Source organism: Ruditapes philippinarum, unplaced genomic scaffold, assembly GCF_026571515.1.
Source record: "Ruditapes philippinarum isolate M1 unplaced genomic scaffold, ASM2657151v2 ctg64_1_1_1_1, whole genome shotgun sequence".
In the NCBI taxonomy this organism is placed as follows: Eukaryota; Metazoa; Mollusca; class Bivalvia; order Venerida; family Veneridae; genus Ruditapes; species Ruditapes philippinarum.
In genome coordinates, this window is record NW_026859760.1 from 174,445 (window position 1) to 201,957 (window position 27,513).

Sequence of the window (27,513 nt, forward strand, 5' to 3'; positions counted from 1 at the left end):
AGTCGGTGCTTTAAATTTCTTTCTCCTTTTTTATTTTATAAACTTTGGTATAAGAATACAACATCGTAAAAATAAATTGGTTATAAATACTTAAAGAGAGATGCAGAAACGAAAAAGACAGAGAATAATGTAAAGTACAAAAATATCGAGAATCCATATAACACACAAAAACAATACAGTTAACAGTATTCTAAAGGACAGTCCCAATAATAATATTTATATAATATTTACAGTTTGATATTCTTAATTTTCATATTTCATCAGTAAAACAAATAATTTTTTAAAACGCTTCTACAATAATAATATACCGGAACTAGGCAAATGTGGGTTTTTCCCCATCTAATCCGGAGGTTTGTAGGATCACTTTGTTTCCAGATTTTTTTAACTTCACAACAGCAGATGTTAACCCGTGTAGCAGCTGTAAAAAGTTGTCCCGTAGTTCACTTCAGTGTTGTTATATCTTTCTGGTCGTTCGGAATCATTGATACCAGCACTATTAAGTGTTGAGAATTGAGTCACTCAGGCGGGTGTAGGGGGCGTAAGGGATGTTGCACTTATTCATTATCCCTCATGTACAGACTCAATCATACTGAGTCTACAATTTTCAGGTTATTTTGTTGTGATTAATGCTTCCAAAGCATGACTTTCTTTATAGATTTTTAAAATTTTGCAACATGTCGATCACTCTATTGTGAATCATAATGATAGTGCACCAAGAAGCTGTAAAGGTAGAAGTTAGTTTGAACCCCCCGGATTAAATTGGTAAAACTACATTTGCCAAGTTCTCGATAAAATCTATTGCATCATCACAAATTATTTTCATAATTATAAGTTTACAAACATATATTACATAATGTTTTTTTTTAAATCTGCTTCTACATGAACTGGTGTATCCGACCTGCTTGTTACAAAACGGACATGTCCTGCTAAGAATTCAACCAACAATTTCAGGTAAAATAAACTATATGGTAGATAATCAACAGTAAAATATTCCAACTGCATATATAACACTTAAGTTGACTAATGCATCATTAAATTGTAACCCTGCACATCCATTTGACCAGTCAGTAAGGGGATGGATAGAAAGGTAAAATCTCGTCTCATTTAGGCCACCCACAACTCCCAGGGCTGGAGGCGGGGCCAGGGTTTACAAATGACTGGCGCATAAAAGTGCTCAATTATATTGAAGGTGGAATGTGTAAAATGAAAAAGGGAGATCTGACAAGTACTTAATGACTTAGGAAATACAACTTAATCATAGGTAAAATTAATGCTATAATAATGGCTATATTTCATATTATATAATTATATACATTCAAAGATGCAGGCTGATTTTTTAAGAAATTTAAATGTACAGAAAATGATGCTAATGTATAAATACATATATAATATATATTTATAACAAGAGGGCAATCTTTGCTCATTTTATCACCTTCGTAGGTGAGAACTCCCGAGTCTTGCCCATGTTTCATGTGACTTTTCTATATACATGAATATATCAGATATGTCTTACTTGATTATAAAATTAAGATATCGGAAGTAACAGGAATATATAATCTCAAATCATGTGAGACAATCATCAGGTTGTGTCATACACTTGCGTAAAAATACAGAAACAAATAGTTAACGCTATTATAAATTTAACAGACAAAAGTAAAATGAATAAAATAACATATATAGCTTACAAAAATCTCTAGCTTATAGCATGATAAATAGAATAAAGCAGCAGTAAGAAGGTAGGACATTTCAATTTGATTTCAATCTTCTGAGGAAAAAATATTGATGAAATATATGAAGTGTTAAAAATCGATTTACTTAGTAAATATTAAGCATGTCATGAATGTTTTACATCACATATAAATACCTCACCAGCCCTTTTTTGACAGCAAAATTAACAATTTTATGATAATTATTACTATCATTGAAAAAAATCATTGAAAATTTACCAAAATAACTTAAGTTACTTATAAAGTACAATTTCTTTAAAGGAGCTCCACTGAGGTCAAAAAAAAGCCTACAAATGTAAGTTTTCAAATGTTTTTGTAGACCAAGAGAAGTACTTAAAATGAAAGAATCTGCAAAGAATAGTAAAGAAATATACTCAGAATTATATTGAAAATCGATAATACCGGTAAGTGCAATTCTTGGTCCGATTTGAGTGAAGTGTTGCCACACTTCATTTTTGGTTCATTTTGCAGAATAAAATTATTCTGGAAAATGGAAATAGGCAACAATCTGAAAATTTGCTCAAAAACTTTTTGTTCAAACCAACATCAAATAGTACACAAATCACAGAAAAATATCTCCAGTCCTGTCATGTCAAAAAACGTCAGTGGAGTCCTTTTAAGAGTGTAACTAAGTATATATAACTAAAGTGTGTCAATAACTACATTGTATTCCATAACCTAAGAAATAAAGTACAACAACATACTAAGTAAGCATAGTTTTAAAGTTAAATAACAGTTTAGATATTAACAAAACATTAAAGTTTCTGCACCATCAAAGTAAATAAGGCACTAAACATGACCTTGACCCTCAGATATCACAAATAAATAAAGGTTTTATGCTAAAAAAAAAGAATAAAAATCTATACCGGTACTTAACCTTAACAACCTTGTCCTTCTATGACGTCAAATCTCACCTATGCAAGGTATCTAAATCCCAAATATGTCACAATCATATTCATCAATAAATAATGCTCATTAAAGAGCAGATGAGAACTATATAATATGCAACCCTAACCAAAACCATGTGCTACAAGACATTCAAATTAAAGAAAAAGACAAAAAAGGACTACTAAAATAACATGCAAAGTCTTACAGACTATAGTAGAAACATTAACATTCTAGGCCTTCCCCTCCTTGAGAGTATTTTTTACAATTTTTTTTCAGTTGCCATAGCAACTTAAGTTTTACTAGGATAATATAATTTGAGCAAACAATAATATTATGACATACATCTTGTATCTTTATGCAAAAAACATCTGTTCATAGTTTTATCAACATTGGCCGAGATGGTTTGTTAAGAGGTTGTTTAACCCTTACCATGCTAAATATCATAAATGGACTGGTTCATCTTTTTGATTTAGACAAAACAATTTACTTTGAGGGAATATTTCAAAAATATGTAGTGTAAGTGTAGACCATGATTAGATTGCACAGATTATTAAGATGATACTGGTCTGCACTAGTAACATGGGTAAGATATGTTGCCACCAAGCAGACTAAATTAAAGGTTAAATGAAAATATGAATGGAAGGATGATACCACAGAGGCAAGACTACGAGTGTTCACAATAATCGACACAGGCATTTCATACCAAAGGAAAATGTTCATACAAGGTACGTCCATACCAAATAGATAAAATTAGACAATAAAAGAAGGCAAAATGAGAACAAAAATCTATTTTTAGCCTCAATGACCGTCACCTTGAACCCATATACCTCAAATTCAAACTAAAGGTAAACATTCATGTAAGGTAATTACCAAAAATTTGGCACAATCAGAAAAAGTTAGGAAGAATAAACGAAATGTTGGATGGACAAACTGGCTAAGCATTTGCTTCTACGTCCAAATTTTACTCTGAACACTTACAAAAATATAAATCTCGAATAAATAATCTATATTGAAGGTGCATAACACTTTTCAGATTTACTAACTACTAAGTAAGAATAAAATATATTGTCCTTCTAAAAATAGCACTGTTCGATCAACTGGAATTCCTTTGAAGTCTTCTATTCTGAGCACTGATTCAGCCAACAATCTACAAAGAAAAATGCAAAAATTATACATAATGACAATTTCTCAGTAACAGAAAACAGGAAATCTCTCAAGACGAATAAAAATATAATAAATAGGACAAGAGCTGTCAGTAAAACAGCAGGCTCAACTATTCTCAGTGCTTGATAGTAAAACAAGAGCCTGGATAATACAGAAATATGTTAGTTCAAAAAGGGCCATAACTCTGTCAAAATCCATGTAAGTTATGGGCCTAGGATGATGACCTCCTTCTATGCCCTTAAATATGTGTAAGAAGTTTCAACCCATTTCCTTTCAGTAGTTTATTACATACCAATGTGTATGCAAAACCTTTAAGTGTGATACCAACACCTGGGCGAGTACAATAGCTCTCCACATTCTTCCAAAAGTTAAGCTTATAAATTACATGCAGTCGAACAAGTCTGTCCCAAAGACAGAACATATAGGCACATGAATATAAGTATTGCAGTTTTTTTCAAAGTAACCTTTCTACACAATAATTTTAGTTTAAATATTATTTATTTCAGCACATTTGTGAAGAAAGCTTATATCTTATTTTAACAACTCTTAATTTCACTTCCTGGAGCTTGCCAGTTACAGTATCATATAAGGAAACATGACTGAGACCACATTTAGACTCGAACCCATGATCCCTGGGTTCAGAGGCAGGTACCTTAACCACTAAGCCACCATGTCTTACTAGTAAATAACTTAAATTAACTGCATTTTATTTTGTTAAAAATAAACATCAAACATTACCTCAAACACGTTACTCATTCCCCTCAACCATCCTTTGTATTTACTGATGTAACATAGCACATATTTCCCTGGGGGTTCCTTCAGGTAAGACCCCTTAATTTCCAAGGTAACGCCCTTATCGCCCCGGTCTTCAGCATTGTTCTTTCCATATACCCATGTTTTGTAGTCATCAAATGTTTTGAAATCAGCCTAAAAATTAAAAGAAATATAGTTTAAATGTGAACAAATATTGTATATTTTATATTTTTATCATCATTAGAAAACAGGAAGGGGGGACTCAAGGCCAAGTGGTTTCCGAAAAGATTTTCCCTGCCCCATTTCAGTCTATATAAAACCGAGTAACCCCTTAAGAGAGTATTTTTATGCAAAGGTCAGAAATTGACACTGCCCCAATGTAATACCATACATCAAACATCCAAGCTACAGGCCTTCAAATTTCTTAAGAGTTTTAAAATCTTTTCTTATCCATAAAGATTTATGTAAAATCTGGTTATCCCTTGAGCAACATTGACACTAAAAGCATGATTCAAAACAAAGTCTACCAGGCATGCTGTGTATCAAATACCAAAGCTCTTAGAATTGTATCAAGGTACATAACTTCAAAATCAAATATCAAATATTTGCATTGTAGGTCAATAAATTTTGCTTTTTGTTTTTTGTTGTGTGTTACACCAACAAAATATACTAGTAGGTCATGTGGCGATGTTCCAGTTTTACTGTTTAGGGAAGTCTTCACGTGCCATTCCGATCTTCAGGCACGAACGGGCACCCAAGCAGAACCAACAACGTTTCATAAGCTAGCTGGATAGCTTCCTGACATGAAAAAAACTAAAGTACTTGTCGGAATTTGAACCCACAGTGGTGAGGGGCAAGTGGTATAAAGTCAAGGACTGTAACCACTTAGCCACGGAATCTATAGGTCAATAAATGAAAGCTGGATGGAGAAAAGTACAAGAATTTATTTATAGCCTTGGTAACCTTGACCCAGATTCCAATGAACTATAGGGTTAAATTCAATGCGACTTTACACCATAAAAATATCCAACATATTGGTGATTAATTATAAACAACAAGACAAAGAGTACTTAATTATCTTTCTATCAAAACAAGTGATCCATCGAGTAGGGATCAATCTTGTACTTGACAGAACTTTACAACATTTAGTTAAACCAAAATAAACTTAAAGTACAAGTGTAAACAAATGTAAGAAATTACCTTATAAAGTCCTATGAAATCCCATGGTGAAGAATCTGGCTCAATCCCACATCGAATAGTGTAGTGAAACGTTTGTGTTTTACCATACCCCCACTTGTTGATGGGATCAAAAATGACAAACGGGTTCGGCTCCATATCAAACACCTGAAAATAGACAAGAATATCAGCGATGGGAATAAAATATTTCCCGACGGATAAAAAAAAAAACATTGCCAAATTCTATGGACATGTGGAAAAATCAGTTTCTAGCCAAAGTGACCTTGACCTATTTACATCAAACACAATCTAAGGGTAGCTGTCTATGCAGAAAAACAACATACCAACTATCTATGACATTATTGAATCAATGAACGCTATATGAGAGAAATCTATTTTTAGTTGCCTTGGCCTTGACCCCATTGTCCTCAAATCCAAACCAAAGAAAAAAGTTGTATCAACAAATAAAATATCTGAAAAAAAATCTTAATTTTTGTTAAAGTGCAATAAGAAAAGATACCATAAGTATGATGGAAAGGGTGAAAGGTCAAGTTTTATAACATTTCTTGGATAAGTTAAATGTATATGAAATAACAACATATGTGGAGGAACTGTATTGTCAAATGAAAATGACCATTTTATTATACATCTACAAAATGGCGTGAAACTGCAAAATCAGAATTCAACTGCCCCTTTTCTTTTTTAAAAATGTGTAGTAAAAAGAAATATAATCTATGATATATTTATAGTTCATTGAAAAAAAGCAATGTCAAATGATAAATATTTTATTCTGGCTACATGCTAACTTGTACAGCTCTACACTGATTATAATAGTGTAGTATATTATATCTAGAATATCTAATATAATATAGATACTAGCAATAGGGCTCCCAGTGTTTAAAGCAGCATGCCTCCAGATTTACGAATTCCAATTGATGAATCTTCAATAATATGACTCATATCTCAAGTGTACAAAAAAGTGCTTAAAGCCATGTTAATTATAAAAACACTTATTTTTAACCAAAACTATCTGAATTAGGTCAAACTTTAAAGTGCTCTTCAGAATATTCATACATACATGTATAAATATGCTAACCCATATATTTTTCTTAAGAACTATTTTTAGATAAAGGGTGTTTATGGTACTTATCTGGAGATGTGCAACCTTAAACTGACATGAAGAAAATGTCTTTTTACAGACATTCAATAAAAATGTCTATTCTATGAATATTTGATAAAATGTCTACTGTATTTATGAAAATTCAAAAAAATGTCTATTTATGGACATTCTAGAAAATGACTTTTAATGAAAAATTCTAAAAAAAAATGTCTATTTATTTATTATTTATGTCAACATGCAAGTGAGGATTAAGAAACATGTTTTTATCCCCTAATCCATTTAGTTTTAAATCTGTAACATGACTTTTCAGAAATATTCCAGGGAATTTTGGGATATTATGCAAGTGAATGCAAAAAGATGATTACATAAAATACAAGTTAGACTTATCAAAATTTACATAGAGTTGCATGCGTATCATATTAAAAGTTTATATATTTCAATTTTCAAGTATTAAAGGGACTCCATTGAGGTTTATGACCAGACAGGAAATATATTTTCCAGATTTTTCTACCATTTGATCAAGTCTATACAAATAATTTGTATGCAAATTTCAGATCATAATTTTATGCTCACTAAATCCAATTCTTTGTACTGAATAATCAATTTAATTGTAGAAAAAAAGCCAAAATGAAAAGATTTTAACACTTTAAAGTCAAATCAGGCTAAAAATGGCACAAATGAAATTCTGAGTATATTTCTTTATAATCTTCTTCACATTTTTCATATTTTTAAAGTGTGTCCCTGTCCCATGATCTTTGTAAGAATTTCAAATTTTATGTTTTTGGACCTCAGTGGAACTCCTTTAATATAAGATTTAAGATACACACAACAACAACAACAAGGTCCCAATATAAAGGTGATAATCATAACAAATTGTTGAAGTGCGACAATTTTTGGTTGTTACCGGTACTCCAGTGAATATCTTAACCATTCATCAAAGTTTAATGTAAATATGCACAATTAAATTGGTAATTTGTTAGGCATTAATATTAAAACAAAGCCAGCCAAGTTATCTTTGAATTGAAATAAAAAGCTTACAATAACAATATAAAATGAAATAAAAATAAATCAATAAATAATAAAAAAATAATAAAATCACTACATTTAGAAATATGTAAAAACACATCAATATCAAAAGGTTAAAGAGGTATAGTAAGGAAATCACCCTGGGGCTGACGATGATTAGACACCCTAAGCTGTTTTTATTTGTGGATTTATTCAGTATTTGCAGAGTAATTGCCCTTGACTTAGATAAAACCATTCCAAAATGTTGATGTTTTTTCCCATATAATTTTAATAAACAACATTAATTTCCTACTTATTTCAATCTCTATAATGATGGAAACTTTGCTTATTTATAATGATCCCTGTTTTCTTCATATCAGACAGTTAACATGACATTGTTTGTTTGTTTTGTTTGGTTTTATTGTACAGCAACACAATTTAGGTCATATGGCACCTTAACAGGAAAGATGATTTTGGTTAACCTTGAATGTTACAAAGCAACACCAGGGTCCAAAATCACCTCACTGCTGGAGCTAAGAGATACATAGATTCCAGTAATTCGGACCCATTTAGTCGCCTCTTACGATCAAACACGGTTTAACAGTGGCCGCAATTCTGATGTCTCAACCCAAAAAAGCTACCCCTCAGGCATTGAAATGTACACAAAAGAAAAGGGTCAAATCTAGGTAATCTGACCATATATCTGAATAACAAAATTAAGACATTAGCAGACATTAATCTGGACACAATTAAACTAAAAATAGCAAAAGCTAAAAACTATATCAACATCTTCATCATAAGCATTTTATACCAGTTTGAAAAACTTATTTTTTTTATATATTTGAATATATATTCTGTATCTAACTTTGTCAAATAAAGTAAACTATGAAGTGTTATATAGTCAATAACATAAAATGTAAGCAGAATTACTTGCCCTTATATCAACAAGTAAATTTCAAGTAACTTGCATGACATTGTGTCAGTAAAATACAAATCCCGACAACCTCTGAAAGAATCTTATGCAGGAGTTAAATTTGAGCCCTAGAGGTGATAAATGCACAAACAAGAGGCCCAAGTGGACCTGTATCGCTCAACTGAGTAAATGGAAAATTGTCTGACCCAAGCTCCATAATTTATATAAAATTGTTACCAAGGAATAGACAATTTTTGACTCAAGGGCTTTGATGAGGACCAAAAGGCAATACCATTTTCTTGGTATTAAGGCTTACAAAAGGTCTTTTCTACAAAAGTAGATGTAAAATGTAAATCTATGTAAAATGAGCAGTCCCCAGGAAAAGGCGTACTATAGCAAAATTAAGCTATACTATGTATACATACAAAGTATCTTAAATCCAACCCTTGTAGTTTACAAAGTATCTTAAATCCAACCCTTGTAGTTTTTGATAAATAGATTTTTATGACTTCATATTTCAAACCTATTTTTAGCTCAGCAAGATATAGAGGATATTGAATGAGTGTAAGTTCAATACTGAATTTATTGCACGAGTTGAATAAAATTTTATTATGCTAGCCCCTGGCGAGCATAATATTATTTTATTCAACGAGTGCAATAAATTCAGTAATGAACTTACACAAATTTAATATTCTATTTATCACATACCCAAAGTAAAGACCTTTTAAAGTGAAATAAGAGTCATTTTTCATTGACGCGTCTATAGTATAATGCTAACATTTAGGGTGTCTTTACACTATGTTTGTTTAACGCTAATGACGTCACGTCAAAATATATGCACGGCCGTGCAATACCATATTTACGGAGTCTCAAAATCGGCAAGGGTGTGTGATCAAAACTTATATGCATCAGACAGTATGTTTTATAGAGGACCATTCCTGTCACGTAAGGTCAACATATTCACAGTGGACCCTACAGAAATGACAGACTATGCACAAACGGACGACAGCTCATCACAATAATTCACCTTAGAACATATTATGCTCAGGTGAGCTAAAAATGAGGTGAGTTAGAAAACTATAAGAGAGGCCAATACAAAGATTACTACTAGTACACTGTAAATTCAGATATTTTCGTTCAGCTAAAATTTCAAAAAATCTGTATTCAAGACAAATGGACAATTTTAAATATTTGACTTACAATTCTTTTAAATAAAATTAATTAATATAATACTTAATGATAATATCAAACTTTCTTTGTGAAAATCAGCAAATTTTATTTTTTTTTGGCGAAAATCTTCAATTCGCAAAATAAGGTAAATTTAATCTGTTGCGAAAATTTCTGATTTTATAGTATACTGTAACTTACTTTAAATTCATACAGTCCCGTCATGGGTTTATGATCGCTGTCTTTGTATGACGGACGACTCTTATAGTGTATCAACTAAAATATGTAATGTTATAATACTATATTCTAACATTTACAACAACATTTAGCTTTAACTAACACACCCTTTCTTGAGCTTATTGCAAAGCAATTGTAACTGAAAAACAGAAATATACATGGAAAAGCCTTTGAGAAATAAAAAAAATGAAATGTTTAGTCTGGCTTTGCAATATGAAAATTTTTTAAATGGACTGGGCTGTCTTTCAATTTAGACAAAACCACTCAGCTTTTCAGAGAAAATTTCAAAATACCGACAAAATAGAGAACAGTGCAGGCAATGGTCTTGGTCTGCACTGGTAGCAGGGATTAAATCTGTTGCCAATAGTAGGCTAACAGTTGAAGGACACAAAACAAAGCTTTCATATGTTGTGATCTTTGGACAATAATAAAAGTGCAAAAGAAAACTTATGTTGGTAACAGGGAAACATCTTATAAATTTACTAGTAGTTCACATTGTCGATTGAATATGAATCATTTCAAATAATGACTTTTGACCTTTGACCTGTTTGCTAAAAAAACCCCATAGTTTTCCAAACACAAGCAGTTGTCACAGAAATTTGGCAACTGTTAATGTAATTGTTTCAGTATAAATTTAATGTGTCATTAAAAGCAGTCCAGCAACAACTCAATCATTTGATTAATATGAATAAAAAAAACCGGAAAAGTATATCAATATAAAAAGTTGAGACAAAATAAATAAATTTTCATATAGTTAAAGGAGGAATTCATAAATTTGATCAAGAATTGAAAATCGATTATGTGGGAAATCTATGTAAATCCTTATTTCTTGAAAAACTAAAATTTCTAAACACATTGCAAGGTGACACCACTTGCAGTGTGTCCGATTATTTGACACGTCAGACTAGTACATTTGTAATTCAAACTCAAGCTTTTGTTCCTTTGAGCAAGAAACTTTACACTCACTGCTTAGAACCACTTAGTTCCAGGAACAGATTCAAGAGTGTGTATATAAGCTAATAGCTTAAATCATTAATGAGGGATATACGTTCATCCGTAACTCAACTAAACAAAATATTTTAAACATATTGCCATTTGTTGCCAGTGGCAGCTTGGTAAACACTTCAGGCTAGTAATTTAAGGATTGATGGCCACTTGGGTTCAAAACCCATCAGGGACAAGCCATTGGTCCTTTGAGCAAGAAACTTAACACTGATTGCTTGGTGCTTGTTTGACACAGGAACTGATTTTAGAGTGTATCTATAAGCTAATAGCTTCCTACACAATCAAATAAAATTAAAACTCTGTATATAAACTTAGTAAAAATTGGTTGCAACAAGCCCAACTTTGATTTGATTTGGTGTAAGATGGAAATCTATTTAGTCAAAAGACTAACTGTGAATTTACCACTGATTAGTATTCTAGGTTTATAAACACATATAATCAAATTTTCATCTTAAACCACTATGAACATTTTTTTTTTATCACAGCACTCAACTATTGTTACCATGTACAAATAAAATAAAAATATACTACACTAGTACAGTTTAACAATGAGACAACAAAATTAATTTTAATACTAAACTATATGAGTATACAATATAAATTATGTGCTTAAAACAAGAAACCCAAGTAGGCCCATTTCGCTCACCTGAGTAAAACATAAAAAGTAAATGGAATGATATTTGTAGGATCACAAACATCACTCTAGTTGTTCCAAAGATAGAAACTGGAAATTGGTAGCTCAGGCTCAAAAACCTCTGACCTTAAACTATGACCTTGACCTTAAAGTGATGCCACCTACAAACTTTAAACTTGCAGATTAACCTACATGTTCTTGTTATAAGTCACTGCCTTAAATTTGATAGCCATGTATACTTAAAAGTGAAGGTGCAAGACTTAATAAGTATTTTTTTCTTAATACAAACTGCCTGAAAATTATGCAACTACCCTACCCACATGGACCATCCTTATATGTGATATTGGGGGCAAGTAAAGATGATCGTCGAAGTGTTTCAAGTGAGTATGACTTAGAATAACAATATCTGGCATGAATGAATGTAGAAATGCAGAATGTGAATGTACCAGAATGTAAATGTACATACATTTTAAGCCATTACAAAAAAATGTGAAACACTAAGTCAAATTATAAACAATAACTAAAGCGAACATCTTACAATACTAGTGAGTTTTCCTAGCTACTCAATAAAGAGCAGAGTAAAAATCTCTCAAGCAATGTGAAAATGATATAGCCATACATTGTAACATTTTATACTAATAACACAAAAGATCTTTCCAGTGTTGATCTTGTATTTTCATTTGTTAAAGATATTTGCTAATTCTGAAAATCTCAAATTTTTGACCGAAGCAAGCAACAAGTTGATTGGAGGGTTGATGCAGTGATGTCATACAAGCAGTGCCGGGAAATTACCATCACACTGTCCCCACAGGGCATTGCCTTAAAAATCAGAGCTCTGCCGATCCAAGTCAATGTACCCTGCTTATTCTTGGGAGAGGGGTGGGATGAGGGGTGCTGGTGTTGCGTATGACTGGTGCATAATTCACATAAAGAAAATATCTTCCTTTTTGTTTACACAATCATTTATATAGGAAGAAACCATTTTGGCAACCAAAATTGCATGAAATGAAATTATCTTTTTTTGCATATAACTCTCCGATTATATTCAAAACAGAAAATCACATTGATAAGACACATCACAATGAAATTATCTCCCTTCTATAAGAATTTTTCTTTAATCTAGCGGCCAAAATATAATCTTCTTTTGACTATCAAATAAAATGATCTTGATCTTCTTACAAACTTTCTCTCCCATCAATTTAGAGTGAAAATCCTATTTGGTTATGCACACTGAAATTACCTCCCTTTTGTATACCATTTAACTTACATTTATTTCAAAACTTGCAGCTACCGGTTTATGATCTCCCTTGTTGTAGGCGGGGCTATAGTACTTTCTTTTAGACATCTTCAACCCATCAATGTCATCATGAGTTTTGTATAAAATCCGATCACACCATGCTGGTATTCTTTGCTTCTCACTGCAAAATGGAACATTTTTTTTCTTGGTTTCTTGTACAACACTGTACAGGTCATTGCAAAAAAAAAATGTGTGACTACTGTCTATAGGCATGAGAAGGCAGATTGGAAATACAACTAGTCTTTCTCACGCCAAATCGATAGCTTATTAATAATTTATGGCAGAATTCAGTCTTAATCAGGAAATGAAGTAAGAAATTATTAAATCAAAACCGTTAACTTTCTGGCTCAGTCTAACAGTTTAATTATTATCAGTCTTTCAAAAGTATTTAAGAAAGTCTTAACTTTAAGTCTCATATATTTCAAATCATGGGCCTTAACCGGTTTGAAACGAGAGTAACATTAGCCACCAATATAGAGCTAGGCCAACCTGCACATGTGTGCGATTTGACTAAGCACTACATAAATTGGCTAATTTTCATTTTTGATATCCCTTAAATTGATTATGATCAGTTTCAAACATGGAAATTGGACAAGTCCATTTAACAAATTCAGCAGGTAACCATTAAAATTATGCTATTATTACCGTACAAAGACTGGTTCCCAGCCTTACCTTGTATCATAGATATCAGTATCTTTATCAAATTTGTATGTAGGTTTAAAGTTGATTGGTCCCTCATGAAAATCAACCAGCATTAAGCCCTCCTGTTGAGCTTGTTTTAACTGAAATTACATAATGATGACAAGAATATAAATCTGACTTGAAGTAAAAAATCTCTTTTTATCCAATGTCAGTATTGCCCTTACGACTAATATGCAAAGAATTCTTAGTGTGCTATGAAGCAAGATACACCTTGCAAAATATATGTCAAGAGCTGTCAGTAGAGCAGGGTGCTCAACTATTCTCAGTGCTTGAAAGCAAAACAAGGACCTAAATAATGTAGCATTTTTTAATTTCAAAAAGGGCCATAATTCTGTCAATGACAATCTTTTATGGGCCTTAAAGATCCTGTAACACAATTTTTTTTTATTGTTTTATATCATAAATATAATGCTCAAATGAAGATTTATCAATATTGCAAGTTCCAATAAGCATTATTTGTAAAGATATTACCGAATTTACATTTCATGTTAGTAAAGGGTGGTTATCAGAAATTTATTTTCTATAAAGTTTAAGTCAAATTTTTCAATAAGAAATGAATCCATATATTTTAATGATTACATATAATGTGGACAAATCTTTGCATATTTTACATATTCTTCGATGTTTGAAAATTGTTTTAGAAGCATAATTATACAAATATATAAAATTTAACTTAAGTGTGGTAACAACCTTAATTACAAGATACAGGATCTTTAAACAGTGACCTCCTTATATCCTCTTTAAATAGTGTGTGAAGTGTCAACCCATTCCCTTCAGTACGAACTTGCACGAAAAAAATTTACCAAAAAAAAGTGACGACAACTGACACAAATGAATGGCTCTCCCTCTTGTTTGCATAGTCAAACTTAGAGTGCTTAAATTTGCAATGTCTACTGAATATTTTAGTCAAACAAATTTCAAGCAAATTATAGCTTACATTGTATATGAAATTCACTTACAAATCTCTCTTCGCCATTTTCGAAAAAAATGTACATGTATCATATTCCAACTTATGGCGTGTGCCAACAGATATACTCAAAAGTTTTGCTGATACTTGCCGGAAATTTCCAGAATTTACTCAGCTCATAAAGTTTCCTCTGCCTTAAACAAATACATGTATAATTTAACTTACCTGGTCTAATTTGAGCAATTTGTCGAGTTCATTTTTTTCTATAAGTTTTATGGCAGCATCCTTCGATATATTCTCTAGACGGCAGTTTAAATCTCCCATCCAGAACACATAGCTAAAAATAAAACAAAACAAATTTTTTAATTAATAAAGAGAGACACACAAAAGATTTTTATTAAGAATAAGATCTAATAGAGAAAAGCAAAATGCAACAGTTTGCTACATGACAAAATGCAAATAGATTACGACACAAATCTTTAGACGCAAGGTTGAAAATGCAGAAGAAAAAAAACCCCGATAGTATGATGTTTACTGGTAAAAATAGCTGGTATTGCATTTGTGAAATTCCCAATTTCTAATAGAGAAAGATGTATGATTAAAGCTGCACATACCAGATAACCCATGACAAGTTATATCCTCTTGTCTAGAAATGGTCTGATGATCTTATATAAAAGTATTCCAACTTATAAAGCAATACCACAAAAGGTTAACGCAAAAACAAAATTGTAGTTGACACAAAATGCTTAACTTAATGTGTGACACTGATGACAACACAAACACCCGGGCAAAGAAGGATAACTCTCCCTATCATATCAATGTAACAGTCACACAAAGTATTCACATAATTTAATCTATTGCTGTAAGAAAATAAAAAAACATACTCATGATCTAATATATTCTCAACATCCCGATCCCTGAACTTTTGCGTACTTAATACAACATTGTAGTCCTGTCAATGAAAAAGTTAAAATATGAATGTATACATTCTTTAGAATAAACTCGAGACTAAATACTGCACAAAAATGTCATTTGATAATTGAAACTATGGTAGTGAAATACAGTTAACTGCGCTTATATCAATATGATTTAAACTGATATACCACTTATAACGATGCTGTTGCCACAGTGGGAACTTATCAAATTGATTGCATGAAATCTTTTTGATTTAAAGATATCCGGAAATAACAACATAAATTTAGCTTATAACAAAATTCAGGGGACTGCTGTCGTTATATCTGGATATCGTTATATCCGAGGAGGCAACCAATTTGAAAACAAGAGTCGGGAAACTGCTGAAACAGCATTGTTATAATCAATATATTATTATAAGCAATATCGGTATAAGTGGAATTTACTGTAATGCCATTAACAAGTATATAAATTTGGTCTTTCAAAAGCATAGTTAGAAAAGATTTTCATCTTGTGGCATTGTTTATTTTCTGTGAAATATTTATAATGCATTTTTTATATTGCACATGTTTAAGATACAAATGGTGAATTTGCATGCTCTTATCTTAAAAGTTTTAAAATTATCATAGGCTAAAAAGAAAATAAAAGTCATTGTATTCCCTTAAAACATTTTCTGGACATGAACAAAGCAATATTTCAAGACAGATGTAGTGATAGTCTAAAACAAATAATGTGGAAGAGATATGTTCATTATTGTAATTTTTGATTTCTAGTAATATAAGTTATAGCTGTATGTTAAAATAAATGCAATAATTACACAATAAACTACCGTTCTAACAAACAATATGTGAAGAGTTAAGAGTGTTATCTTAATAGATCTTACATTAAATTTTCTCTTTTACATACAGTACAGAACATGTACATAATATAAAAGTTTGAACAACTGTTGTAACTGAATGTACTTAGAATTAACCCATAATCTCCTAAATTTGTGTTATGATTTCAAAATGTTGTTCAAAATGAAAAGACTTTACAGTTTTCTCCAAAACAAAAATAACTACATATAATTTTACTCAGTTTAAAACTGCAAAACTCCAGATTTCATGAAAAATTTTATTTTCATTTTTTTAAATTTTCAAAAAATATTTTAAGAAATGAAATAATGAAATTTATACTGAAAAATATTAATACTTATCTACACAAATTACTTAAAGAAGACTTCAGCTTCTCCAAATGTTAAATATCTTATTTTTAGATAAATCAGTTCATGTAATTGTCAAATCAAAAGAATTAAGGTGGTAAATAAAATTTGCCTTGGATAAAATTTATAAACAATAAGGAAACCGCTCGATAATCTCTAATCTACCAGTCCATTCTCTATATGTTAATTAGTAAAGCGGACAATTCGTTTCCTGATTCTCTATTTTTAGAAACGAAGATCACTCAAAGTGAGGCCCTATAGAATTGCTCTGGGGACGCTGTTTTGAAGTAGGCCTAACAGTGATATGATGCACTTTTCAAAGATAAAATTACTGAAATACTTAGTCTGAACCAACACAAAAATGTTTTTCCAACAAAAAATTAAAGCTGAAGGCCGCTTTAAAAAAATGTAAGAAAATATGCAAAAATAGCCCTTTCTCTCTAAACAAAGAAGTAATATGGTGATAATATATAGAGTACAAACACATTTTTTAGTAAAGATGTAAAATAATTAGAAAATAAAAACCTCTATTCTCTCAGCCATTTCTTCAAGATGAGCTGCCAAATGTGTATTTACAATGATTACATTGACCCCACCCACATCAAACCGTATGCTCACACCTCCCTTGTTCCCCTGCAATGACACAAATAACGTTTATCTTTCTTTACATATGAATGATCTTAAGGCCTCTGTGGCCAAGTGGTTGAGGTCCTTGACTTCAAATCACTGGCTCCTTAGTGCTTTGAGTTTGAACCGCAAGAAGGAAACTTCGGATTCTTGCATGTAAGGAAGCTGTCCAGATTTCAATATAGGTTATCATTAATGGAAGGTCTTTCTTGCATATCACACTTACGATTACACATGCTAGAAATTTCATCTGGCATGAGGGGTGCCAGATGAGTTGCGTGTCTCAAAATGATGTAATTTTGGCACGTTTTATGAATAAACTGCGTTCCTAGGACTATTATTATTTTGCTGTTATGAATGAAGTTGCTAACTGATTATTCATACAAAGTAACAGATGAAATAACTAACATTTCATGAAAAAATAATCTACTGAAGTAAAACATTTAAAATTGGTAGAATATGAAAGGAATAATTTCTGAATAGTGTTTGCTGTTCAGATCAGAATATCTGTCCCTCAGGGTACATATCTAAGGGAGGTAACTCAGCAATCCTGCTAAACTCTCGATGGGTAGGTACCCTGGGAATGGATATTCCAATCCGAAATGCAACATTTGACAGATATTCTTAATCATATGTATCAAACCTCAATTTGCTAGACTTTACTGTTTTGATTGTTAATGGTGAACTTGTCTGACATACACAGCAAAGAAGAAAACACAACCTACTTCAATACAGAAATAAAACTGTTAGACATATGAACGTTTATTTGACAATAGAGTCAACAGCAACAGAATTTACATTGAGATTCAAATTTCTTGGAAATTTATAATTGTAGTAAGCAGAGCCTGGGAAGTTGAGAACATTCAATGAATAATTGTTTGGGTTTTTTTTGTTTTGTTTTTTTAAAATTCATTTCTATTTGATTCATACATTGTAGTTCATTTGTCTAAAGGTTTTTGACTTACACCAAAAAGGTCTTCCTGAAATTATATCAGCATTTATACTCTAAATTAAAGTAAAATTAAAAAATTGTTTTATCAAATACAAAATACAGCACACTCTCTGTTATAAAAAGTCTTTCCTTCTCAAAGAAAAAGTGGTATTTGATAAATGTATTTAATAATGTAAATCTATGAAGTTTCAGCTTTAATTTCGCATTAGTTAACTAACTATTCATTTGATTTCAAAACTTATAAATAATTTCTAGTACACTGTCAAGTAAATAAAGCAAAAGTCAACAAAAACTGTTCCTGAAATATTAAGTATATTTACCTTACTGATATTTTGTGTTACAAATGTTCCAAATTCTATGTAGGCATCTAAAAAAAGACGCAGAATCTAATATCATAAAAATCATAAATTATTTATACATGTTTTAATTACTTACCCACCAACCACCCATCCCTGCTTTTGAATATTCTGATTCTATGCTTGTAACATGTAGGAGTAGAGAACGTTTTACAAACACTTGTAGTGATATAGCCTGCATCCGCACTACTTTTATCTACAAAAAAATAGTTCCATGAAGCAAAATCAAAAGGTGGTTTAAATAAGTTTCAAGCTTACAAGACAATCAAGCTAAAATAAATTTTATGTGTTTAACTGTAAACCTACTGGTGGCAACAGATTCTGGTCATGGGACCAGTGTAGACCAAGACTAATCAGCCCATTTGTGTCGGCTGACATGATCTGTACTGTTGTTTACTCCATCAATAGAGGTTTTGAATTTTCCCCTGATGAATGGGTTAAGGAAGACTGAAAGTTGGACATGTGCATTAAAGATATTCAGTGCGGTTTAAGTTAAAGCCCAGTGAATAATGTTACTTATGATAATCTAAAGCACTTGCAATGGTAATTCTAGCTTAAAGTGGCAAAAATGATGCTTTAATTTTTTTGTTGGTTGGATTTTTGAAAATCGGGGGATTTCGATCCAACGCTGGGAGATCGGGAGACAAGGTCGAAAATCAGGGTTTTTTGTCTCCAGGCGGGGGATATGGCATGTTTGAATTTAGTGCATAATTTTTTGGCTATCCAGTCAAGCTGAATGACTTCAATAGTAAAGCAAAAATTGTCATTGACAAATAATTGGTAATGAAAAAGTATAGGATAAAATAGAAATACTGCTTAAAATATACAAATAATGTTAATACTCTTTTTCATCAATTGGATAACACCAATACATTTTGAAGGGCATTTTTATACAATTATTGACTAGTGAGCCATTGAATATGATACGATATTCACCGTCAGATCACAATCATATTGACCGAGGTGATCCGCATAAGACAAAAACAAATCAAAGCCTTTTCAATTTCAAATTTTCTCCAAATGTTTATTAACTTTAAAGCAATTCCTTAAAAGTAAATAATTTAATATAATAAGATCTTTACCCTGACATAATCAAGCCTGCCTAGGTCATCTGTTAATCTACATGTCCACTGGTTGTCTTTCATATCCTTATCTGTAGGATCCAACTCCTGAAATCTGGAACAGAAAAATTAATATAAACTCATTTTTGTGCTTTCTTAGTTAGTTTCCAACCTTTGACACCAGTATAGAGCTAGACCAGATATTTTTGTTTCTAAATCCTGAGAATAAAATCTCTAAAATCAACAATGGACTGCTCATGTCAATTAAAAGATCCAGTATTTGTATTGTAAACACACATACCCAGGAAATCATTCTTGTAAGGCTTAACCTTTCCCTCCCTAAATATTGCATATGGACTAGTCCATCTTTCAATCTGGACAAAACCATTTCTAGGGAAAATTTCAAAAATAGTGAACAGTGTAGTACATGATCAAAGGGAATGGATGCGTCACCTGATCTTGGTCTGCACTGTTCTCACTACTAGCAGGCTCAGGTTTATGATCATGACACAGTCAAACAAGTACATTTGTATTTTTCACAATAGATTTAAATTCTCTCTCCCTTAAGAAAGGATTTTTGTAATTTTTTCTTTCTGTTACCATAGCAACCAAACTCTGTAATACAGGTAAATATCTGGACAATAATGAGGTCAGACTTCCTGCAAGAAATATCGCAGAAAAGGTTTCGTTCACATATTCTTAAGTTTTTGAAAAGATGTTGTTTGAAGAAAAATGAAAACAGTTGTATGCCATACTCAAATTTTAAGCATACCATGAGGCACTATAGCAAGCAAATTACACTAACAGTGACAGCTTTTACTGCTGTAGGTTCGAGCCGCGCCAGCATCTTCAGATTCTGCATGTGAGAAAGCTATCCAGCTAGCTTACAGAAAGTCAGTGGTTCTACTTAAGTGCCTGTATATGTCTAAAATATTTGTACAGAGAGGCACCTGAGGTCTTCCTCCAGTAGTAAAGCTGAAAAGTGACCATATGACTTATACTGTGTTGGGAAGATGTTAAACCTAACAAAAAAAGAAAGAAAAGAAGCAGAATAGCTTTTACATGAACTTACCCAATACCATAGATGTCTGGGAGTTTTTCTTCTTTGAGATCAAGAAGTTCTGTGAGATCTTTAGGTGGCCCAGCAGCCCCAACATTCCATGTCACCAAATATACCCTGAAACATAGAGTAAAGTTTTCATCACCACATTTAGGTAAAGGGTTATTATTTCTACAAACAAGTATTATTATTTGTTGTTTAGAATGGGGCAGACTGTACCATGGCAGACCTTAGATAGAGACAGGGCGGACTGTGTTTTTGGACAGGGTGAACTATGACTCAAGACAAGGCAGACCGTGATTTAAATATCAAATCAAATATTTCTATTTCATAACTTTTAAGATCAGTAGTACCATAAGTTAAATGTAGTCTACTTAAGTGTTATGAAATATTTAACAATAAATTGTTGTGATTGAAATTATTGAGATTGAGTTAAATATAAGTGAATTTTATGACACATGACCCAAGGCAGTCTGTTTGATTCATTAGGGATGTATATAATAATAATCCTAACATATATATGTAAATAAATGTTGCTGGATTCATTGATGTAATGTTTAAAGGAATAGGAATGGATGGATTGATGTTTGTCTAATATAAATATTCATCTTTTAAAAAGAGGTATCATGACAGTTTTTCTGTTGACATCAACCCTATAAGTGAGAAATTCGTGTTTTAAGACACTATTTTTTACTTGAGAAATAAGTTCATGGACGCCGCCATTTTGGCGTTCTGTCATTCTCGCGAGACAGACGAGACCGAGATTGTGACATGATACACCCACTTCCGGTATAGGTGTACACGCTGGTACAACTGAAATATTATCTTGATGAAGAACTTATTAATCTTATTGCGTACATTATATATTATTTATGAAAACATCATATGGAACTGAATTGCTTTAATTAATTAATAAATTGAAGACGCCGCGACATTAATTATCATTTGTCCGATTTTCAAGCTTGCTGATGATCCCACCACATGATTTAAGAACTAGAGGATGCTTTTGTAAAAAAGCGCATGTCTCCCCCACTGCTGAGAATAACTGTGAATGGAAACAGGAATGGAAATGGAGAAATTGACCAACGGTCACTGTGACCTTGACCTTTGACCTACTGACCCCAAAAACAATAGGGATCATCTGCTCTATAAGACCAATCATCCTATGAAGTTTGAGGGCTGTAGGTCAAAAGGAACTCTAGTTATCATCCGGAAACGAGAAATTGACCAACGGTCACTGTGACCTTGACCTTTGAACTACTGACCCCAAAAACAATAGGGATCATCTGCTCAATAAGACCAATCATCTTATGAAGTTTGAGGTCTGTAGGTCTAAAGGAACTCTAGTTATGATCCGGAAACTAGAAATTGACCAACGGTCAGTGTGACCTTGACCTTTGACCTACTGACCCCAAAAACAATAGGGATCATCAGCTGTATAAGACCAATCATCCTATGAAGTTTGAGGGCTGTAGGTCAAAAGGAACTCTAGTTATCATCCGGAAACGAGAAATTGACCAACGGTCACTGTGACCTTGACCTTTGACCTACTGACCCCAAAAACAATAGGGATCATCAGCTCTATAAGACCAATCATCCTATGAAGTTTGAGAGCTGTAGGTCAAAAGGAACTCTAGGTATCGTCCGGAAACGAAGAATGGACGGACGGACTGACGGACGGACGGACAGGGCAAAAACAATATGTCTCCCCCCGAGGTGGGGGAGACATAATGACCGCTTAATTTAAAAGATAAACCATCAGTTTAATTTGGGTACTATGAGAAACTTCTTCAAATTGACGATATATCCTTTTATTTTGTACTTAATTTTCGCTAGAAAAGCTGTCCGAATAGGGTACATTGCCGGTCATGTATCTTTTTTATTCAGCGTAAAATATCAACTAAATCCAATATGCACAGATCTGCCTAGGACGCGATTTTCCGCCATTGACGCTAAAAATGAGAATGGCGCAGCCAGAATAATATCGTATGAAAACAAAACTGTCTGTTAGGTTATTTAGGCACCCAGTCAAAACTTGTACCAACAGCAACAGGTTACCCATTCCCCTGTAATTACGCATATTCTCGGGTTTATCCAGTTCCCTATAGCTATTTTTCCACGTTATCTACTTACCCAATCCCTTCCCCACACATAAACGCATTTCTACTACCGTAAATTTAATCCAGTAAAACAAAAAATCATAATTCTACTTAATATTTAAAACTAGACCTATCACTGAAGGTGATTAATACCCCCACCAGCAACTTTGACTTTTGAAAAATAAGTTGTCTGAAGAAAAATTTGAAATAAACCTACAGTAAATAAAATTTCAATTTATTGCAATCCCAACTATCTTGATCTTGATATAAGCTTGCTATACACCAAGTTTGATAACAATATCTCATTCCTAACCCTAGTAATTGTCTGGAAACCCTTTTTCTATTTTTAGTAACTGTGACCTTGAACCCAGGGAGTCCAAATGCAATACCAAGCGCAGTCTTCATGTAAGCTTGCTAAACACCAAGTTTTATTACAATATCTCATTCCTAACTTTAGTTATTGTCCTGAAACCATTTTTCTATTTTAAGAAATGGTGACCTTGACCTTGGCCCAAGGGGGGTCCAGATGCAATACCAACGGGGGTCTTCATATAAGCTTGCTATGCACCAAATTTGATTTCTATAACTCATTCTTAACTCTAGTTTTTGTCCGAAAACCTTTTGCTATTTAAGTAACAGTAACCTTGACCCTAGGGGGTCAAAATGCAATACCAACCGGGATCCCCATATAACGTTGCTTTATACCAAGTTTGATTACAATATCTCATTCCAATCTAGTTATTGTCCGGTAACCATTTTTCTATTTTAAGTAACGGTGACCTTGACCCCAGGGGGTCCAGATGCAATACCAACCGGGGTCTTCAAATGAGCTTGATGTACACCAAGTTTGATTACAATATTTCATTCCTAACTTTAGTTATTGTCCGGAAACCATTCTTCTATTTTTAGTAACGGTGACCTTGACCTTGGCCCCAGGGGGTCCAGATGCAATACCAACCGGGGTTTTCATATAAGCTTTCTATATACCAAGTTTGATTACAATTTCTCATTCCTAACTTAAGTTATTGTCCGGAAACCATTTTTCTATTTTTAGTAACGGTGACCTTGACCTTGGCCCCAGGGGGTCAAGATGCAATACCAACCGGGGTCTTCATATAAGCTTTCTATATACCAAGTTTGATTACAATATCTCATTCCTAACTTTAGTTATTGTCCGGAAACCATTTTTCTATTTTTAGTAACGGTGACCTTGACCTTGGCCCCAGGGGGTCCAGATGCAATACCAACCAGGGTCTTCATATCAGCTTGCTATATACCAAGTTTGATTACAATATCTCATTCCTAACTTTAGTTATTGTCCGGAAACCATTTTTCTATTTTTAGTAACGGTGACCTTGACCTTGGCCCCAGGGGGTCCAAATGCAATACCAACCGGGGTTTCCACATAAGGTTGCTATATACCAAGTTTGATTACAATACCTCACTCCAAACTCTAGTTATCGTCTGGAAACCATGATGTGGACCGACCGACGGACCGACCGACCAACCGACAAGCTGACTCCTATATACCCCCCCTAAACTTCGTTTGTGGGGGTATAATGATTATTGGTAACTGAAAAAGAAAATGTGTTGCTACTTTATGAAATGCTGTAATTTACAGTATAACTTGACAGGTGCGGAACTTAAGCCCTAAGGTCATTCAGTTCACTGATGACGCGTAAAAAAATAGATGTCTATTTCGTCATTATAATATTTGACAAGGGGGGCAACATTGTGCATGATCAAAAGATCTGTCGGCACAGAGGCATACAAGGAGCAATAACAAGAGCTGTCCGTAAGACAGCGCGCTCGACTTTTTTATTGCTTGCCAATAAAAAAAGTTTTTGCAGTAAAAGGCAATACAAGAATCTCTGTATTTTTAAAGTGAACTAGTTGTTTGATACCCTTGAATATTACAGCAATGTTTATATGACATAATTTATGGTAAAGTGAACAAGTGGATAGGAATGAATTTTTTTAGATTTTTTAAGTTTTTTAGTGCTTGCCTATAATACAAAACATTGACAGTTAAGGGCCATAATTCAAATAAAATCTTTGACAGAATTACCTTCTCCTGGACATGTTTGGGAATCATGATTGTAAACAAGTATTCCAACTTTCAAATTAATATCTCAAACAGTTCAGTCAAAAAGTGGACTGGTACTAAAAACTTAACCAAGATTCTAAGTCGATAAAAGGCCTTAATTTTTAAAACAAATCCTTGACAGAGTTACCTTCTCTTGCGTACAGATGGGGGTAATGATGTGAAATAGCATTAAAAGTTTCAAAGCAATATCTCAAAGGGTTAAGGCAATAAGTGGATTTTACCCATATTCAATGTATTTTCTAAGTCAAAAAGGGGCATAATTCTGTCAAAAACCTTGACAGAGTTATGTCCTCTTGTCTGTTGATGAAGGTCGTGATGGTAAACAAGTATGGTCAGTTTCAAAGCAATACCTCCAATGGTTTTGAAATAAAGTGAGGTGGTACAAAAAACTTAACCAAGCTCAATACACTTTCTAAGTCAAAAAAGGGCCATAATTCTGTCAAAAACCTTGACAGAGTTATGTACTCTTGTCTGTAGATGGAGGTTATGATGGTGAACAAGTATGGTAAGTTTCAAAGCCATACTTGTAATACTTCTGAAATAAAGTGGGGTGGTACGAAAAACTTAACCAAGGTGTGACGCCAACGCCGACGCCGACGCCGGGGCGAGTAGGATAGCTCCCCTTTTCATAGAAAAGTCGAGCTAAAAATTGCCAGTACACAGTGTGACATGAGCATTTGGTGCAAATTAGGAACAATTAAAATGGATAATGCACAGTGTGAGACATAAGTAGTAAGAACCAGCAATTTTGTGAATAAATTATGCAAATTAGATTTTTGAGCAGCCAATAAAATTGTTTTGCCTGAAGTTAATATTAGGCTACGATTACAATTAAAGTAAATAAATACCACGCAGCATTATACGTTGACAGACATGTTAACAATTTACTTTTCTAAATAATTGTTTATATTTTTGAATGTGTACATCAATTATAACAAATGTTCACACCTTTTAATTTGAAAGTCAGAATCAAACTGCAAAAATTTAATTACATGTACATGTAATAAAAATAGCATTGTTTGGAGTAACGGGCATCACTGGCCTGAAGTGGTGCGACCGGTAGACGTTGATTTTTTATAATAAATGTTTCTTTATTATTTTTTTTTATTTTTTGATATTGTTACGTATTTTGAACCATAAAAAATCTCCTCTACACCTCCTATGAAAATCAAATTGTCTGGTCAATACTTTATTATATTAATATTTCGCTACGATTCAACTATCATAAATCTAAAGATGTGGGGAAATGACATCACGCGCACCTGTTTTTATACGGCCAATACACAAATATGGCCGCGCCTACTGATTTGTAGAAATCGGTGATTCAGCGATTTAAATTTTGTTATCATTCGTTAAATATAATTACTTGTCGGCAGAAAATTTGCAGATTTATTATTTATAGTATTCTTTTCCTGAAACCAAGTTTTTATTCTAACCTTGTCTTTCCCTTTAAAATTTCTATTTATCAAGATACAGTCTGCCCTGTCACGATTTCTGGTCCCCCTTGTCACATGGTTCGCTCTGTCCTTAAATCTTATTATTTTGGATTATGAACAAATTTGATTTAAAGAATTAGTATGCTGATACAAGTGTTAACTCATTCCTCTAGAAAATATTGCGTACATTGCTATGTTTTTTTAAAAATATTTTTGGTACAGGAAAAAATAATTAAATATCACAAAGCTATGTTTTACATGTACAGTACCTGTAGTCCTGCGGCGGCACGAAATACCCAAATATACCCAAATAAGTGTATATTGTATTATTTGTTTTTTTTTTAGAAAATTTAATATAGCTCTAATGGAGTGTACTGCACTGTATTTGAGTATATTTTGGTTCAAAACACAAGATAGGAAAATGTATATTTTTGAGTATGTTTGATCAATCTTAGTGAAAGTGTATATTATTAGTTATAAAGATTGTTGACAGGTTATATGGCCCTATATAAACTGTTCGTAAATATAACCCGAGCCACTAAAAATATCATTTGGGAGTGAAACGTCTTGGTGTGAACCAACTTGGTGTGAACTGTCCCAATTTATAGTAATAATACTAATGACCACAGCAGATTTTGTACAGAAAATGTGTAAGCTTTCAGCATTTTGTCAACCTGCAAGATAAGAGCCTTATGTTCATAAGGTTATAAACATTATGTACTATACCTTAATGTGTCATATTTGTGACTTTTGGCATTCTTGACTGACAAGTGGTGCAGTTTATCTGACACCTTATGCATTTTTGCGCATGGATTGCGCACGGCAGTCTCAAACAACAATCCCAAATATAGCCTGTATATGATGACAACAACTAAAACCTTTTGCAAATTTAGTCTATGTCGCATTCAATTAATGTCACTACTTAAACGGACCGATAAACTTGTTTTATAAAATGAAAACCAGCAAACAATTTGTATTTCCTGGGTCGCTTTGCGTAAATCGTCATC

General features: G+C 32.7%; 1 protein-coding gene across 2 annotated transcripts; it reads right to left on the reverse strand.

Annotated features, from left to right (window-relative positions):
- Window positions 1–9: 9 nt before the first annotated feature.
- On the reverse strand, window positions 10–27,513 carry LOC132757834 (inositol polyphosphate 5-phosphatase K-like). 2 transcript variants are annotated; one of them, XM_060749277.1, is made up of 13 exons: window positions 27,233–27,513; window positions 20,877–20,981; window positions 19,826–19,919; window positions 18,823–18,939; window positions 17,334–17,441; window positions 15,580–15,647; window positions 14,921–15,032; window positions 13,759–13,868; window positions 13,057–13,207; window positions 10,115–10,189; window positions 5,733–5,876; window positions 4,518–4,706; window positions 10–3,762 (listed from the first exon to the last, which is right to left on the reverse strand). In XM_060749277.1, exons 1-13 carry the CDS (start codon window positions 27,409–27,411, stop codon window positions 3,751–3,753), a joined length of 1,464 nt encoding a protein of 487 aa, XP_060605260.1. In that variant the 5' UTR covers window positions 27,412–27,513; the 3' UTR covers window positions 10–3,750. The 2 variants fall into 2 exon arrangements, with proteins under 2 accessions (XP_060605260.1, XP_060605261.1); XM_060749278.1 differs by lacking the exon at window positions 10,115–10,189.